Source organism: Tinamus guttatus, unplaced genomic scaffold (assembly GCF_059628265.1).
Source record: "Tinamus guttatus ecotype Peru unplaced genomic scaffold, ASM5962826v1 Tinamus_guttatus_pri_ptg000051l, whole genome shotgun sequence".
Lineage (NCBI taxonomy): Eukaryota > Metazoa > Chordata > Aves > Tinamiformes > Tinamidae > Tinamus > Tinamus guttatus.
The window spans coordinates 661,786-687,362 of NW_028288585.1; the positions used below are offsets into that span (position 1 = coordinate 661,786).

A 25,577-nucleotide genomic window follows, 5' to 3' on the forward strand; every position below is an offset into this window, starting at 1 on the left:
ACCAGATGCACAACATCTATTTAATAGGACACATTATGTAGCCTATCAAGAATTTAACTCACAATATCCACAATTCCCAACCCCACTTATTCATGTTATCTACAGAAAGCACTGCTGCACTTTACCAAACATCCCCCCCATACCAAACATTCAAGCAGTACGTGTTGGAGCGCAGTCTGTGGCCACAATCCTTTAGACTTGCTAAGTGCCCTTGGCTTTCATGGTTTCATGGCTGTGGAATCAATCAGGCATTGCAGATTCTTGTTTTAATTAGATCATACCAAGATTATAATTAGCAGTGTGTGGGAGCAGACTTAAGGTAACACAGCGAAATGTAGAACACTTCCATCCTGCTCGGCACAGCTGACACCAGCAGTGTAATTGCTAATAGCATCTGCTTATTCTCTCCTTTCTGCTCAGGCTTTCCATTCACAGCACAAGCCAGTGCAAGAGGCTCCACAAGGAGGAGGTGGAGAGTGCCATGTTAGCACCACAGCCACAGGACTAGTGGGGTGCACAAGGGAAGAAGTCAATTGTACCCTGAATCTCCGAGCCTGCTTCAAAGCAGATTTCCTAAAGGAACAGCTGAACTGCTGCAAAATAAAGAAAGAAACTACGAATTCTACACATTATGAAACTTCATGCACTTTTCTGCATATACCTTTTGCCTGATCTGTCAAAAGGGAGTCTGCAGGTTAGTAAGCATGAGTTCAACAAAGGAGATTCCCTCTGCCTCATACTCACCCCCTGTGAGTGCACAACAAATCTTTCTTGTCCCTATGCAACCCCAGAAAACAGATCTTGTGCAAGCCAAGCTGTACTAAGACAAGCAGCTTGCACGACGGAGTGCAACTTAGTGCAGTCTTTCCTTCTTTGTGTGGGAGGCCATCCCTTCTGCAATCCTCTTCAGCAGATTTCAGGGGAAATATCTCAAGAACCCCAGCCATTTGCCCGCTCTCTTTATTTACACTTCATGACAAGAAGGGAGAAGGAAGTTCTCTGTTTAACATCTATCTTAGTAAAAGGTCATCTATGATCCTGTATCTGTTATAATAAAAAAAAAAAACTCATGCCAACAACAAATTGGCCACCCAAAAGTTCCTAAGGCAGTCAATATAACTTAAAGCTCCATGAGAGGAAAGCGGGACCACAGCCACGCTTCACGGAACAACAGAGCCACGTGGGCTGGATGGGATCTCTGGAAGTCACGTAGTGCTACACCCTGCTGCAAGCAGCACTGCTTCCAGAGCCAGCCTCCTGTCAGGGAGCAGCAAGAACACCTCTGTAAAGCAAGAGGAGCCAAGCATTGAGCACGAGAACACGCCAGGCAGGGGCAGCAGCCTCACCAACAAGCACTGCAGTGCTACTACAGCATTCAAACCAAGACAGCACAACAGGCTCAGTGACAGGCTCACCTGAGAGCCCAGTGACCGCCAGGCAAGTCCATAGGGATGAAGTAAGCGCAAGGTCAAGCCACAAAGTCAAGTTAGGTTAAAGTCTGGAGCCGTGGTTGAGTGACCACCAGACACATCCTTAGATACAAGGTAGGTATGACATCAAGTCCAGTTGGGGTCAGGATCTGGACCAACAGGGTACACACCAGGCAAATTACACTGACTGCCTTAGGAACCTCTGGGCGGCCCCTTTACTGTTGGCATGAGTTACTTTTATCATAACAGATAGAGAATTATAGGTGGCATTTACTAAGATAAATGTTAAAACAGGGAACTTTTTTTAAGTCTTGTTGCAACATATACCAGCTTCCTCCGCAGCCTCAGCTGCATCCATTTTGGATCCATGGACTTGTGTATTGCCAGCTTGCTTAAGTGGCCCCATATTCAACCCTCTTCTGGCATGGGTGCTTCTTGACTGCCCAGGCTCTGTCACTAGTTACAGGAACACAGCAACAAACCCTAGCAGCACAAACTGAGAAACTGGATACCTTGACATTTTCTACATTCTCTGTCAGTAGGGGACAACCCCCTCTCTAACCCACTGCCAGTCAAAAGAAAGCTGAGGAGAACATGGACCAACTGCTCAATGTACTAAATAGAAACCTTTCATTTTTTCTTCCACATCCCTTACTTATTTTAGCTCCAGTGAAGCATTGGCTGAACTCCATCTCTGCATGTTTGTGAAGTGTTTCTTATATTCTTCCTTGGTAGCTCATCCTTCTTTCTACCTTCTCTGTACTTTCTTTTTGTGTTTGGGCTCAGTCAAGAGTTCACTGCTCACTCATGCGGGCTTTCTGCCATACTTGCTCACCTTCCTGCCCTTTGGGTTGGCTGCTCCTGTGCTTTGAGGAGATCGTCACTGAGGATCAACCACATCTTCTGAGCACCCTTCAAGATAGTCTCCCCCCAAAAATCTGCTTACTAGTTTCCCATACAATCTTAAGTCCATTCTCCTGAAATCTATTTTTCTCATTTCCCTTAGGATCTTAAACTTCATCATCCCATGGCTGTTCTAATGAAGAACACCACAGAACTTCACATCCCTGGTCAGTTCTTCTTCATTTACTAACATCACATCTAAAAGAGCACTTTTCGCAGTCTGCTTGTGCAGCATCAAAAACCTATCCTTAAAGTACTCCAGAAAGTTCCAGAAATGTTTGCAGCCTTTTCAGAGTCACATTGCTCTTCCTGCAAATGTCTGGCTAAAGTGTCCTATGAGATGCTATGATTGTGAAGCTTCTTCTAGCTGTCTAAAGAAGACTCATTCACTCTGCCCGTGGCAGATGCCTGTTTTGTTCATCTCCCTTCTGAAGCTCTCAAGAGCCTCAGCCCTCACTCTAGATCAAAGCTCCATGCATTCAAGCTGCTTCTTGGCATAAGGTACAAGCCCTCCACCTTGCCCTCTCTGCCTGTCCTTTCTGCATCTGCATCCTGCATTCATCTATCTCAATACCAAGCCATGTGAAATCCCCAGCACATCTCTCTGATTTCCATGAGGTGGAAGCTCTGAGTTTGTGCAGCGTCTCCTAATTGCTCCTACTGGCTTTCCACATGTGCAGGCACCTGAGATGGCCCCCACTCAGGGCACATGTGAAAGCCTCCTCATTTTATTGCTCACTGTGCACTTCCTCTCCACCTCTCCATTCCTCCAATTCTCTTAAGGTATCAGTCTTCATTATCTAGCAAACCCACTCTAGGGCCCCCTTCACAGCATGAGTAAAGCCTCTTGGCAAAACTGCTCTCGCCCCACCTTGTCAGATGGATCTCATCTCTCCCCCAGAGTCCTCACTCTTCAAAGAGGGCCCTGTGGTTAGGAAAGCCGAAGCTGTTCATGACACCAGCCAGGAGTTAACCTGTGGGATATATCCACTCCTCCGTGAACCTTTTCCTCCCATGTAGTCACTCTGTGCATGCTCAAGATCTCACTTGGCAGCATCAGTGGTTTATAGACAGTGAACAGCAAGGTGTAATTCAAACATAATCCTTTCTATAGTCATATCCCTTGAGTCAAATAGACCTCATTTTAAGATGCAGATTTTTCATGCAAACAACTTTGCCAAAATTTGTAGGAATGACTGCAAGAATTCTATTAGATGCTTTCTAAAATATGCTCTACTTATTTAAAAAAAAATTAAGCCCATATGTTACACAGATTGTATCAGACCTGGGACCCAGCAGATGTCATTTTCATATATCTCTAGAGTCTATAAAACGCTACTGATAAAACTAACATACATATTAATATTTGATCTACCAAAAGCATTTGAAAAGCCCAACTGGATCTGAGCAAGGAAAAGGATTATTCCCATCATCTAAAAGACATCTCTTTCAGTTTTGTAAGTTATTACCAAACATGTATTTCCCAATGCCAAAGCTATCCTGGCGAAGTTGGTAAAGCAGTCTTTGAACATGTTTTGTGTTACTAAACAGCAGAAAGTTATCTTATAAGGCTTCAACCTTTGTTAATTCATGATTCTGTGTGCAGAATGCCCTATACCTGTATCTGCTTTGGCTTACTTTGCCACTTGCAATGAACACCTCTTGCAAGGTGTTCAGGCAGGGAAGTGCTCTGTGCCTGGTCTCTCCACCACGATTAGATTCCTGTATACTTTTACATAACAGAATTTTCACAAACTGTAATATTTTTTGTCAGATAATCAGTTAATTACATCCTCTACAACAGAATTTTCCATTTTACTGCAGCTAGGATATAGGCGTTCTGTCCCTTCCATGGGGAATAGGCTGCACTCTTCTGTTTCTGTTCCGCCTTCGCTACAAAAGGGAATTATATTACACTGACAGCACCTGTCTCATGGCTTATTAGCACTTCCTTTGCTGAAAGGTTGTATCCTGTGAGGAAGAATATAGCAACTAGGAAATAAGCCAAAGAAACACAATACTGGAAGTGAGTTTTCTCTTTACCAAACGGAGAAATACTTCTACTAGACTGAATGAATGCATTATAGACTTTATAATGCTAATTTTAGGAAATTAAAAATTATCAGGAAGCTCCGAGAATAATCATGAGAGTGCCCCTCAAAATTCTAACATTCAATTGAACTATCATGTTTCAGCAAGTAACACACAGTGCTTGTGGGATCATCTCTGCATAAAGAGCTACCAAATGGTCAATGCATAAAAATACACACATTTTTCACTCTTCCTGCCATTTACTTCCTGAAGATACTCTACAATTCCTGGCATTCCCAAAACTCCCATTATTTACTGTATCTGCCTGTTACATTAGAACTGTGAACTAAATTTTAAAATGAATGGTAGATGTCTATTTCCTTAGTAACCTACCTATTTTCGCAATATTTAGCAAAGTCATTGGATTTTTACAATTTGAATCAACAGTATAATTATACAAATTATTTGATAAAAACAGTATTTTTAAATTTAAATCTCAAATTTATAACTGCCCTACAATTAAGTAGAACTGATTATGGATTTTCTTTTGATCCCACTTCCTGAAATTTGTCAGGAGAATGAAATTAAAAGGAAGCAACTATGTTCTCTGCAGCTATTCTCTGGACAGAGGTATTCTGGAGAAACAGGTGGGGGTAGCAGCAGTTCTCCTGCTGCTCCTCTCTTGTGCCTAAATGCCAAGCACCAGCATTGCATGAGGGAATGAGAAATCCAAGACATTCAACTTAATCAACAGAGAAGCAACCAATACTGCTGATACACCTTTCTGATCTTTGAACTTTCCGGACTCTTAGGGAAGGCTTACCACTAACCAACAGCACCCAGGCATTACATGCCGTTTTCCTCTTTTTCTACTAACATGTCAAAGAGGGTAGTTCTGTCCTGATTTTTTTTTTATCTCTTGATGAGAAGACCACAGTCCCAAAGGATATTAATAATTTGTCAGTGTTACTCAAAAGGGGTTAACCGAAGGTCAGCAGCACAATATATATTCACTATTTTTCAGTATGTCTAATAATCAATATACACTTCTAACCTTTCCTCAACCCCATGGTGAAAAAGGCTGGAGAAACAGCTCAGCAGTGCCTGCATTTTCCATATGATAACAGTATCCAAAAGCAAGCCAACACAGGAATATTGAGAGGCCTCTTAGATAAGTCCTAAAGCACCTGTTGTTTCATTAGGCTGAGAGGAGGCTGTTCAAATAAAAGGAGATACTGGATATGCTCTGAAGATATCCTTCAGATTATTCATTGATACTATCATGTCATATAAAAGCAGGTGCCAAAACCCACCAATTCCAAATGTGTTTTGATCAAAGCCATTCCGCTAACATTGTACAGTCCCTCTACATTTCATGTGTGCAGGTGTATGGAAAAGCATAAATCCTAAAGCTCTAGGGAAAAAAACTGTGTCTATTTTGGTTAATACAGAAACCCTTAAACACTGAATTAGAATAAAACTTAGCCAGATTGGAAGCATTCTGATTCCAATGTCTTTAATAAAAAATCCAAGCTTTTCAGCTCTGTACTGTAAACTGGACCCTAATTGGTCTGTACTATAAACTGCTAACCCATCAATAAAGCATCAGTAAAATAGTAGCTCCTGTGAAAGGAATTAAACCTGAAGAAACAATCACTTCATAATTTTAAAAGCTTATTCAGAAATTCCCACTTCAATTCTATATATACATCCTAGAAAGATGATAATTTGGGAGGCACTTGAAGTGATACCTCCAGCACACATTTCTGTGATCTATGACACTACATTTAGACTTTTCTCTGTGGTTGCTCCTAAATACAGAAACCAAAGAAAAAGGCAACCATTTCCAGATTCATACAACAGAAACATGCAATAACACTGACATGATTTATAGCTGAAACCATAAATGTGATTTTAGTTATGCTACAAGGAGAGGAGAAAAAAAAAAAAAGGAGAAGAGAAAGAGCTCATACTTGCCGAGTTTTCACCAAAATCATCATACAGGCTCTGGAGCTAAGCTCTAATGACAACGGATATGCTCCACAGCGAGATGGATCATTTAGTCAAGAAGCACAATCATTATTTATATAGCCCATTAACCAGCTATATATACAGATGTACACAGAAGAACATACGGAAACTTTCTTTTAGCTAACATTGCACAAGGTACTTTGGGAGAGATAGGGTTTCCCATGAAGTTGCAGAAAGAGTCCTTAAAAAGCCTTTCAAGCTGAATCTCAGAGCTTTTTCCATTACAGATCATTTTTATAGTTAATGATTTTTACTTCCTTCAAAATCTATTTTTAAAAAATCAGCTATTATTATTATCGTCTAATAGAAGCTTCCCTTAAATCACCAAACACAACCCCATCTTCCTACGCAGGGAACGCTGCAAGCGGCCCAGCAGAAGAGCAGCCAGCAGCCTGGCGAGCCTTGGGTGAGCAGGAAGCCACCTCAGCACAGCCCGTGCTGAGAAACCCCAGCTCGGGCCGCGTCTCAGCGGCCTCCCCTCGGCTCCCCCGGGCACCCACAGCCTGCAGCGCCTCAGGAGCTGCCCCCATGTCCACGGGCGCGCGAGTCCCGACCCGACCCTCCTCCCCGTGCTCCGCCGCGGAGCCGCACGGCCTGCTCGGCCCTGCCACGCTGAGCGGCCATGACGTGCCCTGTCACTGCGCTGATGTGACGCCTCGCGCGGGTTCCTTCCCTTTCAGTCACCCGGACAACACCTACTGCTGCCAGCTAATCACACAGCTTCATGTTAATTCATAATTGATTATTTTTTCTCAAGCAACTTTCAAAACATCAAAACATTTTTCCCGGTCATTAATTCAACTCTCTGAATATTTTATATCTCCAGACATTTATACTTGTGCATACTTATTTTAAGAGCACTTCATCATAGCGCTGTTCCAATTACATACATCCACTGCTTGTTAACTTAATTTCACGTGTAAACAGAAGTGGATCTACAACACAGAAGCAGGTATAAAACAAAAGTCCATGAATAGAAAGATCTAGTGTGTTATGTTATAACAAAGAATGAGCTATAGTGGAAAAACATGAAGTCATATTTACTAATAACAGTGAAACTTAAAGAGGAATATCTAATTCTATACACAAAATATCTATGTACTGACATAAAGGCTATTTCTGGCAAACTACATCTCTTATTATTTAAAAAATACAAATAACTACCCTTGTCTGAAAAGAAATAAAGATTTCATTTATATGGACATCTCACCATGACAGAACTGCTTTATTTTTTTCAATTCACAGCATATATCTACTGCTTTCAAACAAGCCAACATTCACATCATGATTTTAGGCAGTTTTATTCTCATGGGATGATAGATCAAAAAGCTGACTGGAAACAATAGCTTTTTTAGACTTCATTTTCTACAAACTGAGTGTATAGGGAAGAAGAGACCAGGCTCATTTCAGTGGTGCCCAGTGACATGAAAAGAAGCAACGGGCACAAACTGGAGCACAGGAAGGTCCATCTGAACATAAAGAAAAATTTTCTTATGGTGAGGGTGACTAAGCACTGGAGCAGGTTGCCCAGGGACGTTGCAGAGTCTCCATCCTTGGAGATATTCAAAAGCCATCCGGAAAGGGTCGAGGGCAAGCTGCTCTAGGCGTCCCTGCTTGAGTAGGGGGGTTCGACTAGATCATCTCCAGATGTCCCTTCCAACTTCAACCATTCTGTGATTCTCTGATTCATTCCTCCCCAAATCATTTAGATCCCTCCTTTTGTTTACTTTTGGTTCCTCCTCTAAACATCCCACAATAAGTCTTGCATTCCAAAAAGGCAGTTCTGTGAAAAGTATAGTATTATTTTCTGAAGATTATTGATTTCTGAAGATTATTCAGTCAATTCAATATCAATATGATGATACAGTCAATCTATCAACATCCTCTCCCACACAGGCTCTGCCACCTAATTTAGTCCTCTGTGGTGCTTATAGGTTGAAGAAGTGAATCAGACATTCCTCAAAGTAGGAGCACAACTAACTCTGCACATCTTTTAGTGGTGCCAGTATCGTTCAGTACACAGCAGCTACTGCAAGAGGCGAGACTGCTTTTCAGTAGACACTGAAGGTGCTCCAGTCACGCTGAGATCAGTGCTCAGCAAGAACGTCCTCTCTTATCTTCAAAATTTCCTCCACAAAAGACTGTTCCCCATCATTCTCAACTGGGAGCCCATTCCTTCCCCACACAGGATTTCACTTCTGCAAGGATCTTCTTTTACTTCTGCTCTAGCTTCCTGATTACACTGGAAACTCCAAGATACACTGGAGGCATCTGCTCTTCACACAGGTAAAAACTTCCTCCACAATTCACCTTCTGCTCTCCCTTGATTGCTAATTTCTAAGCTGAAATCCTGAGGAGTGCAGTATCACAACCGCTCCTTGTACACTTGCAGCTCTACATTTATTACTTACTGATAGAGATCATGTTATTAACTAGATCAACTAACTGCAGAAATGCAATGCGCTGTTTTCTTAGTAACTAAAGAACAACACAGTAAAAAGAATTTGCCTCCTATTTTTTTACTCCAAGTCATCAATTCAATTGCTTGCAACTGCTGTCCTGATTTCAGTCATCTAACTGAAGGCTCTGTAGGCAAGATGAATAGCAGATATAATGAACACATACCTCAGTGGCTACTTTTTAAAAGACTTTTTACAAGTCTAATTTAAAAAGCAGGGTGGGAAGAGAAGAAAAAAATGACAGAAAAACAGAGGCAAGAAGTAGGAAACTAATTTATGTACTTTTCCTTTGAAAATTAGTTCTGTTAGACCTGCAGTGCTTCCAAAAGTGATACTAGAACAAATAAATATTGCAGCATTAATGTTCTGCAATTCCAGGGCATCTTCTCTCTGTAGACATCGAAATATTTTTCAGCAATATTAAAGACCCACAATATAAGTGTTCCACTCATTTCTCATTTGGCTAAACTGAGCACAGGAGAATTCAGCACCCTACTGCAGGTCATACAATGAATCAATGGAAAGGTAATGAGAAAATACAAACGAATGTCAACAGTAGATTTATATAGTTATTTTAAGAGGGTAATATTTCTTCAAGTATTTAAATATTTTCCTGTTAACAGACTTTTACGTTAGCTCTCAGACTGATCAGACTATAGCTACTTCTTTTTATATATATATATATAAAAAGCCAAATTTCTCACCTCATTGGGGCACTCTTGCCCCAACGAAATCAGACTGTTCCAGCACTCAAGTGGAAGGCAACACTGGCAAATAAATGACCAAAAAGGGAAGGCAAATAAATGACCAAAAAAAAAGAACATGTTGTAAACTACAGTGCAGTCATTGCTGCTCATTTGCGGTACTAAATATACCTAGATCACACATTGGAAGCTGACTAATCTTTATCATTTCAGATAAGTCAAGAAACTTTGTCACTATTTTTTTCTTTCTTTTTATTAAAAAAAAAAAGATCCTTCTGTGAGTTTTCCTAAGGTGTTTGAATTGGCAATTTTTGTTCAGAAAGTCTGGAGTGAGGAAGAGCAATCAGGTAGCTGGCACAACAGCTGAGAAGTTTTCAACATTATTCCCTCAAAGACAGGGATGCCAGATTCACGTTTCCAATTCCTTTCCCCTGTTTTATACAACTACAGCTTTTTTCTCCATTAGTTATTGATTGGATGGCTTATTTTCTTTGTGCCCTTATTTTCTTTCTACTCTGCCTATAACACTTTCTACTGCCCTTTTCTAATTTCTTTTCAAGTTTCCAGTATTCTCCCCTCCCTCCTTTTTTATTTTTAATTATGATTTTCTTAAGATCTCCAGCCCAAGCAGGGCTGCAGGATACATCTAGTCATAGAAAAAAAACTGTGAAGTCTTGGAGAAAAGTTGCATAAAATTGCATACATCAGTGTTGTGCTCTACCTTACACATCTCCTGTAAGGCCTGAGTAGCCTAACATATCGTTCTCTCTCCCCTGTATTCCCTTAATTTCAATTCCCTAGAAATTGCCTAGCAAAGAAATGTTTGTGGTTAGATCTAGAAAAAGGTGCACTACAAAGGCAAATGTGAGGAACCCTGGAACAGAGGAAATAAAAATGTTAAAGAGTGCCCGGAGAGAAAGAAGTTTCAAAGCTTCCATTTTACCAAATGGGAAATTTTAGATGTTTATAGAGAAAAAATCTCCATCACTTCTCTTTCATTGTCTGTTTTTCCTGTATCTCTTGAATGTATAGCTTCAGTAATACATGTCATCTATGCACTTTTGAGAAATATGTTTATTTGGAGCTTTTTGTTTTGTTTTGAGGCAATTTCGGCACTACAATTTCTACTAACAGGATCTTTGAACCTGTTGGCTGAGGAGCAGCATCCAGTGAGGAAATAAGAAGCTACCTCCACCTCTGAAGAGTTCAAGAATCATACACATACATTGAAGCCACATATAGTAATTACTTATACAGGTAAAAGCACATCACAGTATAAAATTAATTCTGGTGAGCTGACAGAGAGCACTGAATATACCCAGCAGTAACTTCCTGGGAGAACCTTATGAAAAAATACCTTTAGGTTTAACTGCTTAGTAGTTTTGCTGAGTAAGTTATTCAGAAATAATCTATCCTTCACACTGAGTGACTGTTTACTAGCAAATTGACAGTACAGGACTGTTGAGGCTGACAGGCAACACTTATTAATACTGACACGCAGCTTTCCATACTGCCACTTTGCAATGCAACCACATAATGGGCTGGCATTTTCTTCACAAAACTGCTCAGCAGAACTCTGAAGCCTGCTCTGTACTGCAGCTGGAAGCACGCTGACATGCAGCAGGAAAGGAGGGAGGCTTTCACACAGTTAAAAATACTACATTCCTGCCACACGTCCCTAGGCGCATTAATTTGGTGTTCATCCTTCCAGTGGACTGCTGGAGCTGGCAGAACTGGAATCTACCTTTGCAGTGTCTGTAACAGCTGTCAGCATTTTAATGAACTGACATGGGAGTCAAACCACCTCAATCCAGCACAAGAAGGAAATTCTTTCAATTTGGCTACATTTAAAAAGCCTCTTCTCGAAAAAGACATAGAAAAGACATAGTTCTGTGTCTTTTTAATCCACTTTGCTGTCAAAAAAAATCTTAATTCTTCATTATTGGACAATTTACAAGCAAAAAACAGTTTATGCTTCATAGGAGAAGTAGCACTGCTTGAAGCTCTAGTAAGATTTGAACTGCATACAGGAAATCAGGGACAAAAACTTTTACCAGCATCACACTGTGTTGCTATCACCACCTCCCTCATTTACAGATATGTTGTCTGTTGACTCAGTCCAGCTTTGGAACCACCTGTTTTCCTCAAAATGGTTTTTAATTCATTGAAAAGACAGGCTTCATTTTCATAACAAAATAAATAGCCCATCTGATGTACTGTATGAATCATTTTTCTGAAAACATATTTCTAATTTTAGGTTAGCGGTTTAGGATGTTGCTTTCATCTTTTTGCACATATATATTTCTAAATACAAATGTTATCAATAAGAAAGAAATCCTCAAAGGGCATTACATCCTTCTAAGTGCAGCACAATTAAATCCATTCAACTATCATACCAACGATTTGGTATGTTCCATAAGCTACTGATTTTGAAATTACACTGCAATACAAAAGAACCAATTTCCACATTAATTTGCATTAATACAATGCCTTTAAGATCAAGAATTCTCTTCATCCTGTTCTTGTCCACTGTGAAACTATGCCCTGAATATCAGAAATATGTAATCTTTTAAAGCCAAAGCTATAGAGAACTCATGTACCGAGAATAGCACTCACTCCAAAATAACAGATGTTTTTTGTCCTTCTCTCTGAATCCAGACTCTTCACCTGAAAAGCTTAGCTCAGGAAATCTTCCAGTAGTTATTCTATGCTACAGTTTGTGCTTTGTTCAGGACCAATTCAAAACACTTTGAAGATGTGTTATATGCTTTTCCACACCAAAAATAAACAAACATCATTACTGTGTCCAAAAAACCGAGAAGAAAAAAAAGTATGGTGAGCATTTCAGTTACTACACTCTGAATAAATATACTTTGAAACTTTCCAAAAGATAAACAAACTATCTTAAGAGAGCCATTGCCTGAAAGCTCGTAGGTCTATCTCCCCACATTGTGTAACAATTGGTTGATCCTCATCTCAGAACTGATTTTACACTAAGTCCTATTAGGAAAATCCTTGTCCCACGGCCATTCCATTTGCATACACTGTATAATACAAGCACAATCCCTTGTATAAATTATGCATGTTTGTGATTCATCAAACTCTTTTTCATAGACATGCTTTTCTGCACCACTGGCTAGGATGGCTCCTACAGGGGGTGAAGTCAGCCAAAAGAGAAGCAATTCAACCATAAACAAAAAAAGATTAATTAAAAACACTAATTTATGATAGAAAAGAGCACAACAATAACTATACACTACAAATTATATAAGCTATATTTGTCTATCTATTAAGGGAAAAAGGCACCTACTGATTCTTAGCTAGTTCTGTGATAACAGCAGTTTTTCAAAATAGCATCTGGTAAATTTGAGCAATTATATTTCAGAAGTTTTAAAAATCATTAACATGACAAAAATTTACTTCTTACAGTTTTTCACAGAGAGCTATGTTACATAAACATTCACTTGTTTCTCTCCAGATTGCACTGTATTTTTAAAGCCATTATTGATTCCTATTTTATCCTGCGTCTGTTTGATGGCTCCAAGCAGATGGTAGAAACACTGCTACCAGTTTATTGTGTATATACCTTATACATGTTTAATGCACAAGGGATGTGACTCAATAGCGGGGATTAACACCACCCTATTGCCCTGACTGCTTCTCCAGCCTGGAGGTGTAACTGCTCCCTTCCTCAGAGCTCCTCAGTATGTGCAGTTCTTGGCATGCACTGGTAGAAGAGAGCCCATGGAAGAGCCCTGAAGTAAAAAAGCTGCCAGGGAGACTGAAAGGCTGTGGGGCTGGAAGTAAAATCACTGCTCTATAGACCAGTGCAGCTTATGTGACTCAAGAAAACTCTGCAAGTTACTGGCTAGAAAAGTAAGTCTGTAGGAAAGGATCCACCTTCAGGTACATACGACTATTTCTTCCTTTTCAAGAGACTTTATAAATAATGACACACCTAGCAGGACTTTCCCTAGTTAAAAGGATATCTCTTTTGAGATTTTTGAAAGCACGGCCTAATAAAACATAATTTTAGCTCCTGGGAAGTTTCTGATACCTCCTGGTTTGCTTAGCTTCAAGTAGGTAAGCATCACCCCAAAACTCTGTTCAAATATGAGCCATGAGGCACACCTCAAAACGGACTTCAAAACTCTTGAGAGACAGAGAATCAAATGAAATAGCTACATAGACACATGAACTATCAACGCTAATATGTGGGAGTAAGACTCTTAAAGCACTACGGCTTAGAGAGAAATGGGGATTAAGATCTTTCAAGATAATTTTATTTTCTCTAAACTTGCATATACAAGTTGCCTACAGTCTGTCTACAGCCAATGGGGAGAGAAAAGAAACAGAGTGGATGATCATCCAATTTATTGCAGACATTTGTATTAGTATGCATGCTCTCTGAAAACACCATTTGCCTTCACTCACTAGAGAAGAAGGTCAGAAGACAAAGAAGGTTAGAAAGGAAAAATCTCGACCTGGACCACCTGCTGAGTTAGAAGTTCTCAGATTCTGACTTTTCCTTGCATTTCCTTCAGTCAAAACCTGAACAGCAACAGAGAACTGTCCATATATGTGGTTTTAAAAGCGGTGAATGCTTCATTTGCAGTAACTTCAAAAAGATGTAAGTTCCTAAATGCAGTAGGACTCTCCTAAAGCACACCTGGTTTGTCTAGAAAATACTGTGACAGTAAAAATGAATATAAAAGTGTTTTGCATTATTAAAGCATATATCTTAAAAATAAATGGACATCTGAAGCCCAAATTTATCTTTACACAATGTTCTTAATTTGGCCATTCAGATGGTCTGGTAAGAGGCCTAATGTCACAGCAATAGGACTTACCGTAATGCAGGCCCTAGGAAAAGGACATTAAGATAACTCTGCACACTCTGAGTACAAGCACTGAGACTGGCACACAGCCCAACATGGAGACTATCGTTGCTCATCCCCGCAGTATTACTTGTTTTACCACTTCTAACAGCTCTATCTGTCCTTTCTGCCACTGTTGACTGTGATGCCAAATCAAAAAAAAGAAGCTTACAACCTCTGACGGAGGGCAGCACTTTGAATATAGTGATCATGCATTGTGTATATTCAAAGCATAATACTTAAGTAACGTGATTGTAAGAGATACTACTGGAAGTTCCCAGGAAACAAAGCAGTCATTATACTTAAGTCTTAACATAATGAGGGTGTCAGAAACCTATAGTATCCTTAAATATTGATATACTGATTACATAAATATCTCAAATTGAATCAAAGTAAAAAATCCAGAAAATTATGACAATTTAATAAGGATTTAGTCATTTGAGAGGACAGAGAGACCCAAATAGGTAGTACTCAGAGACATGCTATTTGGATTTTGTTTTCTACCACATTTTATCTCACACAATCCTTGAGGTTGGAAGAGGCCTCCTGGAGGTCCCCAACTCAATTCCTCCCTCCCCACTCCCTTCTCATCTGCCTCAGAGCAGGGTGTAAACAAGAACTCAGGAGCCTCCTCAGGACCTTCTAAGAGAGGTACTCAGTACCTCCACACATGGAGATTCTGCAACCTAACTAGGCTGCCTGTTCTAGTGTTCCCTGGCCTAAGGTTCAAGCATCCTCATGGTATATAAAAAAAAAAAAGTTTTCCAATGTTTGAAGTAAATTTCCTGTATTTCAATTTGTGCCCATTGTTTCTTGTCCCATATATGGACACAACTGAGAAAAGTCCATTTTTACACCCACCCTTTAGATGTTTAAAAAATATACTGATAAGGTTTCTTCTGAGCCTGTTCTTCAGGCTGCACAACCACAGCTCCCAGACTCACACACCAGACACATCAATCCATTGAGCATCTTTGCAGCCCTTCGCTGACTTGCTGCAGCATGTCCATGACTGCCTTGTCCTCAGAGCCCAGCCCTGGACCCCGCACTCCAGCTGCAGCCTCACCAACATTGAGTAGAGCAGAAGGGATTACCTCCCCCAACCTGCCAGCAATGCTCTAACAGGCTCCCGGGCAGAGCTGGCCTTCTTTGCTGCAAAGGACTCACTGCTGGCTCAAACCTGACTTGTTGGACACCACCAGAGCCTCCTCTGCCAGGCGGCTCTGCAGCAGGTCGGCCTCCAGCCTGTACTGGTGCCTGGGGTTAGCAGCTCCCGGGGCAGGACTGGGAACCTCCCTGGGTTGAACTCCACAAGGCATGAACTCTGCAGGCTTTCAGTCTGTCTGGCCGTACTTAGCCATGGGTTTTTTCATTCTTTGCTGGCTCTGGCAGCATGATGTCCTCAAAGAAATATGCGCCGTTGTGCAGTTACCAGCAAGGCAGTAAAAGCCTGTGCAGCATAGCAGAGCCTGCAGCATTCTGGAAGGCCTCCTGCTCTACATCACACAGATCAGAGGGCAGGAAAGCGGCCAGGAAAAGGTTCTCCTTTTATTCCTTTTCTATTTTCCCATGGCACTGCATTAAAAATAGCTTTTGAATTCAGGATCTTTTTCATGTTTTGTAGCTCTAACAATAACAAAAAAACTGCTCTAACCATATAATCTTCTGCCTCCAGAATCAGGCTGTCGGTTCACAATGACCTACATCAAAAAACAAGTTACCAAAGCTTGTAGTTTGCATTGCCCTGAACTGTGCTGAAGGCTTAAAAGAGTTAGATACTCTCGCAGATATTCAAAAGCTGTCTGGACAGAGTCTTGCTCAACCTGCTCTAAGTGACCCTGCACAAGCAGAGGCTTGGACTAGATCATCTCTAGAGAACAAATATCTTATTTTAGTATACAGGCCTCAACCTGCTTTATGACAGGTAAAATCATCTCCATTTTATTGATGAGGGTGCTAGGGTCCACAGGAATAAAAATGCTCGGTATGATAACATCTGGTCAATAAAAGAATGAAGAACGGTGTTATCCAAAGGCCTGATATTAGGGGATGAGAGAGTGCTTTATGCACACACACTTGTCTCTCTGGGACAAGTAGTTTAAACTTTACGTAGCATTAGTAGCCCAAGGAATAATCTGCCATTGAAGGCAGCGTCATCTTGTAAGATATGAATTAAAATAATTGGCTTCGGATAGGCTGTTGTTCTCCATTGCCAAAAACACTGTTCTCTTCTCATGAAAAGCTATGCCAAGGATTTAAAATAGATTGCTTTCAGATTAAATCTTAATTATTTATGTAACTTTAAGTATTTTATCTTTCTGAATATTTTTATAGTATGAAATACTTCTATTACAGTACACCTCTCTGAAGTGCACAAGAGTGAACACATTAATATGTTGCTTATACAACTTACATTTTTAAAACTTCATTGAATTTACAGCAGACGAGCCAAAATTTCTCAAAGCACTAATTCTAAATACTTACTCAAACAAAATATATAAATTAGCATCTCAGAACATACACTTTTTAACAATATCCAATTGGAAATAGCCTTGGTTTATGGCTACACCAAATCCAATCACGACAGAAAGTGTTCTGCATTCTTTTGTGCAGTGGGGTTTATCATCTCGTAAAGAAGAAAAGCATGAAAATGTAAGGCTTACAAGATGAGAGTACAGAAGTTAGCTAAAGAAAAATGTTACTTCTAAAGAGAAGCCTGTATGTAGAGAACCTCACTTTCTGTGCCTCACAAAAAAAAAAAAAAAAAAAAAAAAAAAGTTGTTTGAGATCTTGGATTGGTTTGCTTACGAGCATGTAATTTACCCCCGTCAAGGAAAGGATGGAGTAACTACTCATACTGCTGTCTCTAAAGAGGATGCTGTTCCCTGCCTCCTCTACAAAGCCCCATGCATCATAGACACCATTCTTTGATACCTGCCATCTGCACAGAAGTCTATGTGGAACTGTCAAAGCAGCTGTGGAATTAATTGTAGAAACAACAATTGAGAAACATCAGCATAAATAAAAAGGTGACAAAGGGGCTGCTTCTCTGAACTTGATTCTGTCAGGTGCAAAAATCAAAGAGGAAAAATAGATATTCAGGTGCCCCTTGAATTTGAGTATACACTAGGTAACAATACTGAAAAAAGGGAATTGCTGGTATTTATCATCTTTCTTTTATTAGTGCATGACAATACAGACTGGCAAGAGCTACTTCATTTTAGCTGAAAGACAATAATCAATCCCAGATTACTGAGGCAGGAAAAACTTAGAGACATTTCAGGCCAACAGTCCAAAATTGAAACTTCTTCATGACTGGAAGCAGTAACCTCATACTTTTAATGGCAAAAGAGAATTTTCACATAGTCTATCATTCATCCCCAAGAGGTAGTCAACCAGTATTTTGATCACTGCATTTTAGCTTTTCCCAACAACTTAACTACATCCTTTAAAGAAAAAAAAAAAAAAAAAAGCATGAATGATGTAGGTTTTATTATCCTACTAATACTATTGACTGTTGAATTGGTGGTGAATTCTCTAATTCAGAAAAGCAAACCAACCTAAAATCAGCCTAAGCATTTTGCTTGAACAATGATTTTGAGAGATTTCTAAATAACAACACAGAAATGCATACATATCAAAAATGTACTGAAAATAAAATTACTTGCATTTGCAAAGCCTTATATAGCAGACACCTCCTTCATATTAATACTACTTCTTTTCCAGATCTGCTCTTTTGCTTCTGCTGTAGTCTGAAGTACTGACATGTAGAACGCACTAAGAGGAAATATTCTGAAAGCACAAAATTTGATTTAATAACTAATCTAATTTATTAAATGATCACTTCATTACGAAGCATTTTCTCCTTCATATATGAAAGTTATGTTTACTTCTAATTTAAAGCAAGGATTCAGATCTTGTTTCCAAAACAGTATTTATACACTTAATATTTACTTTAACTGATTGATTTTACTGAATCATTTTCACTTCTATTTTACCATGTGATTCAACATGATGACCTGTTATAGACCCCATATTTCCTGGCTGATGCTTCTGAAGTTGAGATTCATAAATATATTTATAACAACATATTTATGCTACCACTTTGGAATTACATTTAACATTCTTCACACAACAGTACACATTTATCTACAACAGTTTCACTTTCCCTCTGTAAAATACTGAGTTCCCAGTACTTCTATAAGAAGCGCCAGAATTTTAGGAAATTAATTTCTCACCCACCTACTGCTTTCCCAGAACGGTTAAAAAAGACAAACCAAGCTACAAAACGAATGGAAAAATTAGACACAACTGTTTAAATTATTATTTGCCCTTCCCATACTTTAAACTCATGACAGATGATAAATCACTTTTATTCTGTGACTGAATCCAATTAACACATCTATAAATAAACAGGAATTTCTAATGAGTTTGGGGGGTTTAAATGCTAATAACATGGAGGTGGAGGGCTGATCTAAAATCACATTTTCAAGTTGTATGTGCAACACTGAGATGGAAAACTTTTGTATTTGCTCATTTACACAGAACTGACTTAACTAATATTTTGTATTTCTGCAATAGTGGTCAGATACTGATACCTGTCTAATATTTTAACTGCAATAAAAAGGCTTATCCAGAGATTTTTCAAATTCTTTCTTAAACACTGGATGTTTTCATTACCACAGGGTTTCTGCTTGACTGTTTTGAATTGCTGTCTCTCCCAAATAATGTAACTTCTAAATCAAATAATAGTTGTCTTGCACTTCAAAGAAGTTGCTGTGGCTTATGAAACTGTGGCTTATATATATACATATTTTTGCACATCTGGACCCTTTTGTTCATAGAGGATTTGTTCATCTTCTGAAAGAGTATTTTGAGGAGCAACTAGGATAGAACTGTAACAGGCTGTCCTTTTTACCAGAATGAGAAGAATTCTCCTTCAGATTAAGATCTCCAAGATTTGATGTTGAAGGGCTTATTAAATAGGTTCCAAGAATCATCAACTCCCTCATTTAATTGGGTCAAAATTCTCTTCTCTGTTTCCTAATTGAGGGAGTAGATAATGCAGCATAAGGATAAAATTATGTGCTGCATAGGTTCCCATACAAAAATGAGTTCTGAGTGGGAGCCGATCTCCATTATATATTTTTTTCATTGATGTTGCAATTATGTTGCAATTCTCCTTTTAACTGCACCTAGCATGAAATAATGATGGAACAGCAGTTAAATTTAAAAATAACTCATTATATACGTAATACATTAAAACACACAGAGCACCCAGAAATCACTAACTTTGCCCACCAAAGGCAAGAGGTGACAATCACGATTGAAGCATTTTTTAATATTTGTAGTCTGTTTGTTAGTTTGTCGGGGAGGCGTGAGGCCCCACTCCCAGGAAGGGTGGCCTGGAAGCTTCCAGAAGCACCTGGAAGTTTCAAGAAGCGCCCCCTCCCCCTCAGCTGGAGCCCTTCGCTCCAACATGGCGCAGTCCTCGACAAGGTCATCCTGCTTGTGGACAGCAAGCGACCCCACACACGGTGCATCCCGTCACGTCTCTCTGCCCAGGAAATTCAGTTCATCGCGCGCCGTGGCTACACAGACGGAAAATCAAAACGCGCTCTAAGGCATCATGGCCGGTCTCTCTTATTTTTTCTATCTGACTGACACAGACAGGCTTGTGAGCTATTTTCTACCTTCTTTGGTTAAACTTTTTTTTTTTAAACCCTGCACATTAGATGATGTTCACAAACAGATCTGTTGGATGAAAATCCAAAATTCTGTCAAAAAAAAAAAAAAGGAAAAATTTGAGGCTAACCCTACATAGCCTACCAAGTTATTTTCTCACTCCTTCTCATATATAAGCACTTCTATGAACTAAGCAAACTGTTTTCCCTAAAAAAAAATATGAGAAGAAAAATGCAAATTGCTATCGCTATTTCTATTTTTAAGTCTAAACAAAATGCCACAATGATAAGTGCCGTGTAAGCAGGCAGGGAGGGAAGTACAGAACAACACTACTGCAGGTCCCAACACAGCTGCGATCCCAGCGAGTGGGAAGTAAATGACCTGCTCATCCGTGTAGGTGCTCCTGTTGTGCCAGTGTCAGTGTCCCAGTGCCATTTATAATCCAGCAGCCCTGATGCCTCCACAGTAATAAATCTACTGGCCACCAAGATACGTTCATACAAGGGATGCCCTTCCTAGAGCAACTGAGATACTCTGGAAAGCACCTGCCAGTCCAAAGTTCAAATGCCCTCTCTGTGAACAGTCTTGTGAAGTGGAAATAGGGTTGCTGTTGGGTTTAAAAAAAAATAGAAATTTTTTACGTATCACAGCTCAAATACCAAAAAAATATCACTCAAGTACTCCTGCACTTAAGAATCACAGAATCATAGAATCATTATGGTTGGAAAAGACCTTTATGATTTTCAAGTCCAACTGTAAACCCTTCAACACTGTACCTGTTAAACCATGTCCCTAAGTAAGTGCCTCATCTACACATTTCTTGAAGGCTGTCAGGCATGGTGATTCCACCACTTTCCTGGGTAGCCTGTTCCAATGTTTGACCACCCTTCACATGCAGAAATTTTTCCTAATATCCAACCGGAACCTCCCCTGGTGCAACTTGAGGCCATTTCCTCTCGTCCTGGAGAAGAGATCGACCTCTGCCTCACTAGAACCTCCCTTTAGATAGTTGGAGAGACCTATAAGGTCTCCCCTGACACTCCTCCCCAGCCTAAGCAATCCCAGCTTCCTCAGCCAAGAGAACTGGAAAAATTGCTTTCCCAAGCTTCTGACGTTAGCTACTCTTTAGGTAAAATTTTGTATTTTGTTTTCTCTTTTTGCCAACAGGCACTGGCAGACTGTTCCCAGCTTGACTCCTGTTTATCTTATCATTTCACTGTTCTTCTAAATCAGCACATTCTTACTCTTTAAAAGCTAACAGAAATGTAGCTCTGGGTCCTAGCATGTTGAGACTTGAAAAAAATACTAACAGCAAAAGGAGTACTTTACACGCAACATTCTCTCATTCATGCTTCTCCTATTATAATAACTGCTGGACTGGCATTTTCTGTGCACTTGTGTCTCCCCCCCCTCTATATTAGGTACTTTTAGAAAGCAACAATTGTATTGGGAAGACAATGACCTACAATGTTTCAAAGTCTTAATAAGCAATACAATTTAAAACCCAGTAACAAGACATTTTAACATATCACCATCATTTTATGACAGAACCGTCTGACCAACTGAAAGCAGTTTTCTCCCTTGAAGCAGTTTTGAAATCATGTCTAGAAGGATCACTAATTCCACAGGTATCCAAGCTGAAAAAAGAAAAGAAAAATAAATTGCTTGCACCATTTCTTTTAGACTAGAGCAAGAGGTTATTACGCTTATTTACTTTTAGCACTTTTAATCAGATAACTGAATCCTAGAGAAGCATGTGGCATGTCTGATCTATGTTGCTAATCATCAAGATAAATAATATTTTTCCAGTTTCATATGACCCCCAAAATTACTCCAGGAAATGAGTTATTCCCAGAATTTAGGAGGTACAGAACCAGTTCCAGTATAAGCCACATTCACAAAGCTTAATAAAAGACAACTGTAAAAAAATCACATTGCTTGAAAAGAAAAAGTGAGCTTTCTAGTGCATGAAAGATGTAAATGAGAATCAAAACTTTAATTTCTCATCCTAACTGAAGAAACTACAAGTTGGTGCAGTCTGTTCCTTTCAGCATCTCTAGGAATTGCCAGCTTTTTCAATGTCTGTGAAACAAATACTACCAGAAGTATCTGAGATTTGTTAGCTGCCCCCATCTTGCATTTCAGATGCCATACACAAGAGTAGGGCAGGAAGATATTAAATTGCTTCAGGGAAGTCCATAAAAAAGGGCCTCCTCGGAACTGCTGTTCACCTTTAGCAGAGAAGGAAGCTCTCCAGAAGGCTTGCAAGCAGCTTTCATTTCCCCATTCTAGTTTTTTCAGAATCAGAGTCTCTGCAGACATTTGTCTGTGCAGTTTTTTAAAATGTGGTATTTTAGCAGTATGGTCTTTCTTTAAATTTTTTGGTATCCTGTAAGTCAGTAGACATACCCATGTATTCTGCCAAGAAATATAGTACATATACTGAATATTTTCCCTGAACATCTTTAAGTCTGCTCCTGCCCTAAACATCTACTCCGAACAGCATGGCAATTCTCTGCTCCTGAGGCAAACCACCACAGTGTGGTTACATTCACCCTGCTGAATATTCTGCCTTTCCAAACAGCAGCAGCTCTAGCAAAAAATTGCTGGGAACTGATCCTGCTCATGCTGACTATACAATCATCACATGCAGATTTTTTTTTTTTTTTTTTTGACAGCGAGAGAATTGGCTGTGCCAAAATCGTGCTTAGACCTATTCGCACAATTTAGCAATACAAATGTTTGAGTTCTGGTGCCCGTGCTCAACTGCAGTTTAATTTACAAATACAGACACAGCCTGCATGTCAAGAGTCTGTTCCCCAGCCTGTGTGACCACAGCCTGGGCTCCCTACTCTGTTCTCTAGACCCGCTGAGCTTAAATGTGACAGCTATGGGAACACTCTTTCTCTGCAAAAGGGAGATCAAAGGTAGCCTGAGATCTGCCAGTTGGGTCCTTGCTCTCAAAGATACAGACGTCCGTAAGAGGAAACGCAAACACAGAGTTCAGAAAAACTTAACTGCTCTTTCTATCTTCCCGTGTCATAGCTAAAACCTTCGAACTCCACACTCTCCAGGTAACCCAGGCTCAAGGAGTGTATTAGCTACGTTGCAGGAACTAGAAATTCACCCTCTGCTGAGACACAACTGAGGACATTTATTTTGTAGAGGCCCTTACGAGACCATGATCCACAGTTTGCTCCACACAGAGAAACACTACCCACATCAAGAAGGGGAAACCAAACCTATGGCCTCTCTTGCGGCTTAACTGAAGAAAAGGAAAAAACACCAGTTGGAATTAGCAGAGATGGAAAGCAGCAGAGGAAAAGGCAGGTAGTATGTGCATTTGCCCAGCGATTTTGGTGTAACGCAGTATTCTGCATCCAAGCAAGTCTGTTTTGCTCTCACAAAGCACCTGCCCCCTGCAGCAGTCTGGAATTTGCTGCCTCCAAGTCAGCTATTGACTGCAGCTCGTGAAAGGCCAAGGAGCATTAAGTGTGTCGCTGGCAGCTCCTCCGTTTGCTTGCCGCTGTTATTTCTTAGGTCATCCGCCCATTTCCCACCAACTGATGCAACATACTAGGCAAGGCTTCTGATTATTTTATATGAAGAGGCATTTGGGACGCTTTGTGAGTGCTAGAGCCATGGCCAAAAGAATGAAAAACAAAGCATGAAGGACTGAAACATGAATGAGGGTAGGCTTCAAAACATGAACAGCAGAATAGTTGATAGCTCAACCAGAATGATGCAGAGGCCTCAATTCCACTGAATTCACTCTGGGGTAATCATTCAATGTTATTTCTGTCTCTTCCAAGTTTTTTTTTTCATTTTATTATTGTTATTAATAACTATATACTTAATAAATTTTTACTGGAAAAAAATAAAGAAATAAAAAAACAACAAGGTATAGAAATGAGGACACCTGCAACCCTAGAAAGAAGAACCAGATTTTTATGAGTATGCAGGAGAGAGAGAGGGGAGGTGGAGGTAAACATGACTAGAGGGGGTTTTGGTGGAGGTAAACATAACTAGAAAAAAAATGATATGGGGATAGACTATATGGATAATTTAAGAGCAGAAGAAAGCCATTATTGTTTGCAACTATTTTTTTCATAATTTTAGGAATCTGTCTCAATTTTTTTTTTACTCATGAGAGAGCTAGAACCAAAAGGCTGTTTAGGAATTAGCTAACAAGCTACTGAATTCTGTGTTAGTAATTGGTTATTCAGGAACAAGTATGAGGACATTGCTATGTATGTAACACATTTATCTATTTTCTATGACAGTCCTGACTAGTTATCCTTGCATTGGGTTTTAGATCGCAGTATCATAAGGATCATTTTGTTTCAGGCAGTTAAAAGGCTCTAGGACAACTGACCTCTTGTAAGATGCTTTGTCTATGCACTGGTGACTGACACTTCCACAATTTTAGCAACTGTTAAAAAACAGTCAGATGATAAGACAATCATTTGACTTCCATTTAACTCATTAAATCAACCACCACAGGGTGATAAGAGACATCAACTACTCATTTTATAGACAGACAGGTAGACAGATAGATATAAAATGATATTTGGTGTCCCAAAAGCTAGGATCACCTACAGATTTCCAGTGCAGACATCACTGAAGAAATATTGTTGATGCCTAATTCCAAGCTTTTTACTTGGATGTTTTTGGTGTCAGCAATGACAGCTGACTAACCTCTGCTGCAGTTATGGGTAAAGTTGCTCAAAACATATGTAATCTATAGATATGTAGTCTATAGATAGACTCTGAGCAGCTTTACCCATAGCTGCAGCCAAGGTTTTCCTTCTTCATCTACCTGGGGAGGAGCAACAGCCTCACTTGTCTATCCGCAAAATCTCATGCAAAAATATGTGTGCATGAAACTGCACAACACGTGTCCAGGTGCCTTAGGTACTGACCCTGCCCTGTACAGATGGCCAAAGCATGCATGGCAAGTTGCAATAGCTCGTTCACTGCCCATATACAGAAATGCTCTACGGCTCGTGTGTGCGCTCTGGGGTGGACTGTGCATTCATTTCACAGTAGGTTTGAAGCTGTACATGAATGTGTGGCTAATTACTTATGAACTGCAGTTATTTGTCCAGCATTGCCAGACATGTAACAACAGAAATACTCGATCATTTGTCTAGAACAGCAAAGCACCCAGCAGTCCATCCAGCACCTCTGGATATCCCAAACAGACCAATTCCCTCCACCCTCTCTACCCCGTGACAAAGTTTTGTCATATGACATCAAAGCAATCTACTGAAGTTAGGATCGTTTCTTTTTAGCAGGAAAGTTAAAATTTGAAAAGCTTTTTTTAAAAAAAAATCTACATCAAAGGGAGTTGTGCCAACAGAGCACACAGAGAACTGCCATAAGGCAACTTCTGGTAAAGTAAGAAGAAGATTTAAAATCCTTACATTTTAATGTTACACTGTAAGTGTTTTCTTA

The 25,577-nt window shown here is 39.8% G+C and overlaps 1 protein-coding gene across 38 annotated transcripts in view; it reads right to left on the reverse strand.

The window, feature by feature from the left end:
- RIMS1 (regulating synaptic membrane exocytosis 1) overlaps positions 1–25,577 on the reverse strand; it is a 304,893-nt gene that overhangs the window by 227,453 nt on the left and 51,863 nt on the right. For 34 of the 38 annotated variants that reach the window (XM_088539892.1, XM_088539880.1, XM_088539890.1 and 31 more), the window contains exon 2: positions 21,680–21,757. The exons of the other annotated variants lie outside the window; for them this stretch is intronic. In XM_088539892.1, coding sequence (XP_088396018.1) covers positions 21,680–21,757 — 78 coding nt within the window. The remainder of the gene's footprint in view (positions 1–21,679; positions 21,758–25,577) is intronic. 38 annotated transcript variants of the gene reach the window in all.